Source organism: Danio rerio, chromosome 9 (assembly GCF_052040795.2).
Source record: "Danio rerio strain M-AB ecotype USA chromosome 9, GRCz13ab, whole genome shotgun sequence".
Lineage (NCBI taxonomy): Eukaryota > Metazoa > Chordata > Actinopteri > Cypriniformes > Danionidae > Danio > Danio rerio.
Window position 1 is genome coordinate 65,001 of NC_141029.1, and position 7,500 is coordinate 72,500.

The window sequence follows — 7,500 nt, forward strand, 5'->3', positions numbered from 1 at the left end:
TAAGAGCCAGAACCAAGAACTTGATCCTCTCGTACTTCACTGCAGAGCAAACAGACGAACAGCCGTCAGTGTAACAGTTCATCCACAGTCTCACAGGCCTTCACTAACCTGCAGCCGATGCACACTTACCCACTTTGTAGTGCACACACCCCTCCAGATCCCCCACGGTGGTCCAGCCCTGCTTCTTCTCCACCTCAGGGTCATTGTGGAGGATCTTGTTCCTCAGCCAGGACAGATAGTAGACACGCAGCTTATTCTTCTTCCCTGAAACAGTAAACCAGCGCGTCACGATACACCAGGAGTGAGTGTGTGTGTGTGTGTGTGTGTGTGTGTGTGTGTGTGTGTGTGAGTCATTGACAGGACATCAAGTAGGAAGCAGTGGACTAGCAGAGCTCTCTCACACAAGAGAATCCCTGACCAACGTGGAGGATATCTGCATCAAACTGTTGTCATGTTCACATACTAAATATATTAGGAGTGACTGCAGTGTTCCTGTATTAAACCAAGACCTGCCATTCATTTACAATTAGTCAAGTCCCAATGGCCCGTTTCCCCTGAGTGGTTCAGTACGGTACACTATTACGGCCGTTTACACTGTAAAAGGCACCTAAAACAAACTGTACCACACCCCTTTTTGGGTACCCTGTCAGATAGGTACCTAGCAAAACAGAAGGGTACCAGGAATCTACCCTGTGCCCCGCAGTAGTGTACAGGGCCGTCTAAAGCACCAGCGGATTCACTTTCTCGCTTGCGCTCGCCGCGCGTCTATATTTAAAAGTGACAAACTTCTGGAGGTGATGATGATAGCGTGCGCATGATTACGGAAGAGCTTCTGCCATCCTGTCAGAAACGGACAAACGCGAGAGCGAAGCGCGACACACAGCAGTGAATGACTCTTTCAGCAGCTGCAGATGAACACACGGCCATGACGAGCTCTGATCATCAGCTGCTGGACGACTCTGAGCTGGGGATGACTCTCTGGCTCACGTGCTGCTGAAGATTGCACACACAGATGAGAGCTCTGACTCTGCGCTATATCTCCTGCTGTTTTGAACCTAAATATGGACTAAATGTCCGCTGTGTGTAGTGCATCTGTAACTGGTATCATATTGGGGACTGTAGGGGCTGTGTGAGTTCATATCATTTACTTATTGTATTTCACTGCAGACATTACAGTAGGCTATTATCATTGGTCTGCAGGTGTGATCATGTTGCTGAAAGGTTAGTGATGAACATTTATACAGTATTGATGTGTGTGAAGCGTCTGTGTGTGTGTGAAGTGCTGCTCATATGATGTGTGAGCGACCCGTACAGCTTTACTCTAGACATCCAGCGAGAATCACAGCTACTCACACTCTCTGTCCTGCTCCACACACCAAAAGTGCATCACTGGTACCCTGTAAGGCAGTGGAAACGCAAGCCTGATTGACTTGTACCATACCGTAACGTACCGTACTGTACCAGTTAGTGAAAACAGGCCGTAAAGGACTTCTACACACACCGTTTGTGTACAAACAGCACCAGAGGCCAACCTAACACAAGACATGCTGGAGAAAGCGGCTCATTTGAAGGTTCTGTGGTGCTAGGACTGAACTGACAAGCACAAATACTGCATGCAGGAGCTGATAAACACTGCGGTAAAGGGTTTACACACACACACACACACACACACACACACACACACACACACACTTCATGTCACCAACGCTTTCGAAACCTTGTGTGTGTCATGGAACATTTCCACATGTCTAAAACTCATACACTACAGCTTGTGTCATTAAAACACGGCTTGCACAATGTGTCTCGGTATAGAGCGGCCCTCGTGTTTCCTCACTGCATGTCCTGTCTGAGACGTGAGCAGAAACAGCCAAATAGCAGAACAGGCCTGTGTTGGTGTAGAGAAACTGAACATGAGAGCGGATGTTGAGAAATGGAGAAGTGACTCTGGAAGAAACTGGCTTCAGCATGAGGTGTTCACGCTTACCTGATATAGTGACGAGCACATTCAGTCCCTCCAGGACGTCCATCTGCTGGAAGCGCCGGCGGTTAATGAGCGGGTACACCTTACCCTGACCACTGCGGTCCAGCAGCATGAGCCCGCTCTCCGTCCCCACCAGCAGATTCACCCCTGAAACACACACACACACACACACACACACACACACACACACACACAGCTGATTTTCAGAGTTTCTCACACTCCTGTAGGGTCGGTCTTTATATCGGAGACGGGGAGCTGATGTATGTGAATATCCCTGTACACGGCGTCAGCTTTGCCTATAGTGGAATGAGCAGTGATATGCAGGATCTGTGCTGTGTGTTACAGCTGGAGCACAGACGGGTCTGACACTCAAACTCACCCCAGAGCGCCGCGCACAGGATCTCGGAGTTAAACCTCTTCTTGTATTTGCGGATCTCCGGCGTGTCGTTCTGTGGTCGCGTGTTCACGGGATTGACATTCACAACTGAACCCTTGCGGGACGCGTCCTGCCGCAGCGCCTCCTGCAGCCGAGCATCATTACTGTAACCTGAGAAATGACGACAACCACCATCAGTACACACACACACACACACACACACACACACACACACACACACACACACACACACACACTCGCATCACTCACCTGCGTTGTTGAGTGCGCTGCCGGTGGATGGAGAGATCTGCAGCAGACGCGGGTCAATGAAAGGAGTGAAGGAGGAGGAAGACTTGTGTTTGGGCACGGTGGGAGTCTGAGAGCCCACAACCAGAAAACAAGAGTCAGACACACACACACACACACTGCTCAGGTAATAACATCTGCAAACATCAGCTACAGCTACACAAGTGATGAAACACACTGAAGGACTGGATGGTGGTGGAAATAAAGAAAAGACTGATGGAAACAATGAAAGGCAAAGAAAGAAGGAGATGAAGGGAGAAACGCATGCAGGCGAGCGGGAGGAGGAACTCTTCAGTTCTGCGGCTCGATACACCACGTCACGCATCGCAGTCTGATAACCTCCCCTCTATTTTAAACAACATCTCTTTATATATTCACTAACAACAGCTAGAGCCTCAGAGTAATGTCAGTTCTGCTTCTTGCAGATGCGTCTCTGTTTAATCAAGTTTCTTTGACTTTATTTCTCTGTGGTGATTGATGATTGATGATTTCCCTGAGCCAGCACACGCTCCCTGACTCTCTGTGATCATCCGCTGCAGTATTTTGACATAGGAGGCCATTATCCCGCAGCCAGTCTGCTCTACATTATTGACCACAGAAAGGGTTCTGAGGAGGGCTTGTGGAAACTGACGATCCTCCAGCCGGCAGCGCCACACACTGGTGGACAACAGCATCTGCAGCTGCTTGATGCAGAAGAGCACCAGAGCGAGTGCGGAGTTACTCCTCGTCTACAGCGGCTGCGAGTGCAGAACTGCATGGCATTACAGACAAAACCAAGTGCCGTAATCAAAGGAGAGGAGAAACCCGAGACTGACGGCACACTGGAGCTGCTGATGAACACGGGACGCCGGGAGGGTCCACACCGCCAAACTCTGACCTGGAGCACCGGCAGAATCCTCCTGGCAGCTGTGTTGAGGAAACCTCTGGAGCTACACTCTGCAGGACAGCAGCCCTCCAGGACAGACTGATCAGTTTAACCGGGACGTGTGTGTCTCGCTTCAGCAGGTCAGTGCTGAAGAAGCCATCGGTGGTGATTTATCCAGCTGCATCTGAGTGTAAGGAATTAGGGCTGCACCACAATTTCAATTAAAAAATAACAAAAAAATGCTCTATACATACGCTATCCTGCACACGCCATCCTGCACTCCAGTCTGCTCTTCAGTGGCAGTTAAGGGCTTTATAAATAAAGCTTGAATGAATGAATCTACTAGTATATATTCAGAATATTTCACTAACTTCCTCCATGACAGACAACAATTTGGTGTAATTTAAGTTCAGCCCAGAATTGTCATTTCAGGAATTTCGTAAGAAGTTGCATCATAACCAATTGAGATAACAGTAGAGACAGTTCATCTGGGTGTAGAGTCGGTCAGTCCGGGTGTAGTCGGCCGGTCCGAATGTAGAGTCAATCAGTCCGGGTGCAGAGTCGGTCAGTCCGGGTGCAGAGTCGGTCAGTCTGGGTGTAGAGTCGGTCAGTCAATCCGTCCAGTGTAGTGTGGTGGTCCGTCCAGCTGTAGTTGATTAGTGTGTTCAGCTGTAGAGTTTGATGGTCTGTCCTGGTGTAGAAACCGTATGGGTGCAAAGTCGGTCCGTGCGGGTGTAGAGTGGGTTTGTGCAGCTGTAGAAACAGTTGGGGTGTGGAATGAATCTGTCTGGGTGCAGAGTCAGTGACGGTGTAGAGATAGTCTTTCTAGAATAAACGGTTCTCTTTGTTTGGTCTCCTTGTTTTGGCTAGTAATTCTCAGTTCCTTCATGAATCTGACAGCAGTGTCAGTCAGCAGTCTGATTAATGATTCTGACTGACGAGTGGTTAATGAGCAGTTAGCAGTGCAGAGAGTCTGCAGAAGAATCAGTCTCAGTGACAGAGCTACACCTTCCACCAGTCCCTCAGCGGACGTACCTCGCTCAGGCTCAGGCGCGGGCCGGGCTCTGGGGGGCCGAGGGGGGATCGAGCGGGGCTGCAGGGGGAGGGCAGGGGCGGGGGGGCACGTGGGCTCTGCTGGAGCAGGTCGGGCAGCAGCGGGTTTCTGCCCCTGACGCAGCTCCTCTGGACAATCTCTACAGGACTGCGGCTAGAAGCGTCTGTCCAGCCGGAGCCCAGCAGCGTGACGGGCCCTGACCTCTGGAACTGAGAAAGGCAAAGGTGTAGGTGTAGGTGTGTGTGTGGAGGGCGGCGCTGGACGTCCTGTGGGTCTACACTCTCCGCTTTTACACTAACAGCGGCAAACACCTGAAGAGCTCTTAATAAACAACACTCAAATGATCTGAAATGAAAAACATTCAATTACACAACTGAACCCAACAGAAATGAGGGACACGATGGAATAAAGGAACACGACAGTGGCCAGAGACTCCAGGAATTAATGACACAGAGCACACCTGCAGAGTGAACATGGAATCAGTCAAAGCTGGTCAGGCGTCTTCACTAGTGAATATTCGCTCAGGCCAGTGTGCGCTAGTGTTCTGTGGCGTATGCTAGCTTTAGCGCTACAGCTGATGCATGTATACGTGAAGGGGTTAGCGAAGCCTACTGAAGCTCATGGTTTTCTGTCTCAGGACATACAGTCTATTACAGGGCTGTCCAAACTCAGTCCTGGACATTTTTTTAGATGTTTCTAGAAGGCTTAGTAAGAGCTTGATCAGCTTTGCAGGACAGCGGCCCTCCAGGACCGAGTTTGGACACCCCTGGTCTATATGGTCCTTGGCAGGTCTTGAATGTGTGGGATAAAAGCTCAGACAGATGAACAACATCCAGAGATCTCGCAGCTCATGGTGTTTAACATGAATAAAGCAGAGCTAAGAGGGACGGTCTAATGATTCAGATCCTGTAGCTGCATCTCCTGAAGGCGTCTCTTCAGCTCACACACATGCAGCTCCAGACCAACACCGATAATCTCCTGCTGCTCATCAGTTCAGTGTTTGATCCGCACTGCCTGCCGTATTTCTGTTCGTCTCAGAGTTTATTGAAATTTAAAGACCTGCCAGATTTCTGTTCTGATATGGTAAAGCTGGAGTTCAGTGGAGCGGTGGGTCCCAATGCCGGTCCTCGGGCCCCCGCCCTGCACATTTCCCTGATTTGACACACAAGGATCAGCTGATGGATCTGTCTGTTAACGAGCTGATGATCTGATCAGGTGTGTTAAGACATGGGGGGCCCGAGGACCGGAATTGAGGCCCAGTGTAATAACCCTTTCACATGAAGGCCATGCTGCACACACACACTGCGCTCACTGAAGCTGAAGCTGAAGCAGATTAACACACCTGCACTAGAGCACTGCTGAGCTTCTGTGCTGTACGTGGGAATCAGCGTCTGTCAAAATACTGCGTCTGTCTCTGTGTGTGTGTGTGTGTGTGGATGCAGGTGTTTAGTTGTGTGTCTGTGTGTGCACTTCTGTGTGTGTGTCACCTGTCTCATGACCAGCGTGCTGTCTTTGCAGGGTGTAGAGGAGCTGTCGTCGTCTTGCACCACCATAGTCTTGGATGCCTCCGTCTCTCCATTACTGAGTCTGGAGGAGCTGTGGGTCAGAGAGAAGCGTTACTGTAGTGTTCTCTCACACACACACACACACACAAACACACACACACGCACACACACGCGCACGCACAAGCACACACACGCGCGCACACACACACACGCACGCACACGCACACACACACGCACACACACGCACGCACACACGCGCACACACACATACAGACGCACACGCACACGTGCACACACACACACACACACACACACACACACACACACACACACACGCACGCACGCACGCACTGCTCTCCTACCCTCCTCTGGAGTCCTCTGGGCCGGATGTGGACTCGTCTCCGATGTCCTGCTCCACCTCTTCATCATCCTCATCGTCAGTGGTTCCGGAGTCGTCGCTGGAGGAAGAGTATTCTGTAGCCTTGTGCTGCGGCCGCACGTCCTCCACCGCGCGCAGCTCCTTGGCCAGCGCCGTCAGGTCCTGCCGGGGTAGACAGTGAAGCAGAGTTTAACACTCTTTGGTACGTACAGCTGACTCCCAGCATGCCGTGCGGTGGCCTACCTGCGGCTCCGGTGCCCGGTGGCTCTGCTCAGAAGCGCTGCCGTTAGAGAAGGGCTCGGAGGCTCGCGGCGGGACAGCGGGCGGCTGTTTCTGCAGCACCGCGGCCTGAGGAGAGCCCTGAACGTTCCTGCGGTGCCGCTCGTCCACCTGAAAACAGCATCAGTCAGAAACACACACACACACACACACCTGCCTCACACAGCGGTGTGTGTCCTCAGCACGCTACACTGAGCTGCACATTATTATCAACAAGATTCTGTCTGGATGGTGTTACAGGGTCACTGGAGGTGTGAAAACGCCCTAGAAAACCATACAGGGTTGAGCGACCGCTGTCCTCCATGGTACAAGGAGAAGAGCGGCGCACTGAAGTCCTCTTCATGCTAATGCTAATGCTAATGCACATCAATGCTGCAGAGAACACCTGTGTCAGTCGCTGCTCCAGACATAAAAAAAAAGCAGAGGAACTCGTGGTGTGGCCTCCTCCCTGCCCTAAACCTTGTTGAGAACATTTGGAGCATCCTCGAGCTAAAGATACATGTCGGCGCAGGCAGTTAGCATCAACACAGCAGATCTGAGAGGCTGATCTGATATCCTGCAGAGACTGGAACAGCAGAAGCTATGCAGGAACTCAGTGGATGCAGAATTGTGACGGGGATATCAGGAGCTGTCGTGTGTCTGGCCCAGTTAGGATGCTTCTGATGGTTTCAGTAATGGTGCATCTCAGTGAATTCTTCTTTACATGAGGATCATCTATAGGCATTATACTCTACCGGCTGACGACCCGAACTATC

The 7,500-nt window shown here is 51.1% G+C and overlaps 1 protein-coding gene across 2 annotated transcripts in view; it reads right to left on the reverse strand.

Annotated features, from left to right (window-relative positions):
* The window catches only part of map4k4 (mitogen-activated protein kinase kinase kinase kinase 4), a 24,911-nt gene that overhangs the window by 2,958 nt on the left and 14,453 nt on the right, over nt 1-7,500 (reverse strand). Inside the window, exons 15-23 of one of the 2 annotated variants that reach the window (XM_087267197.1) lie at nt 6,710-6,856; nt 6,450-6,628; nt 6,070-6,178; nt 4,564-4,791; nt 2,628-2,733; nt 2,361-2,528; nt 1,985-2,128; nt 130-264; nt 1-39 (exon numbers count right to left, since the gene is read on the reverse strand). The exon at nt 1-39 is cut by the window's left edge and continues 62 nt beyond it. In XM_087267197.1, the coding sequence (XP_087123323.1) occupies nt 1-39; nt 130-264; nt 1,985-2,128; nt 2,361-2,528; nt 2,628-2,733; nt 4,564-4,791; nt 6,070-6,178; nt 6,450-6,628; nt 6,710-6,856 (1,255 nt within the window). The remainder of the gene's footprint in view (nt 40-129; nt 265-1,984; nt 2,129-2,360; nt 2,529-2,627; nt 2,734-4,563; nt 4,792-6,069; nt 6,179-6,449; nt 6,629-6,709; nt 6,857-7,500) is intronic. The other variant, XM_087267198.1, reaches the window with a different exon arrangement.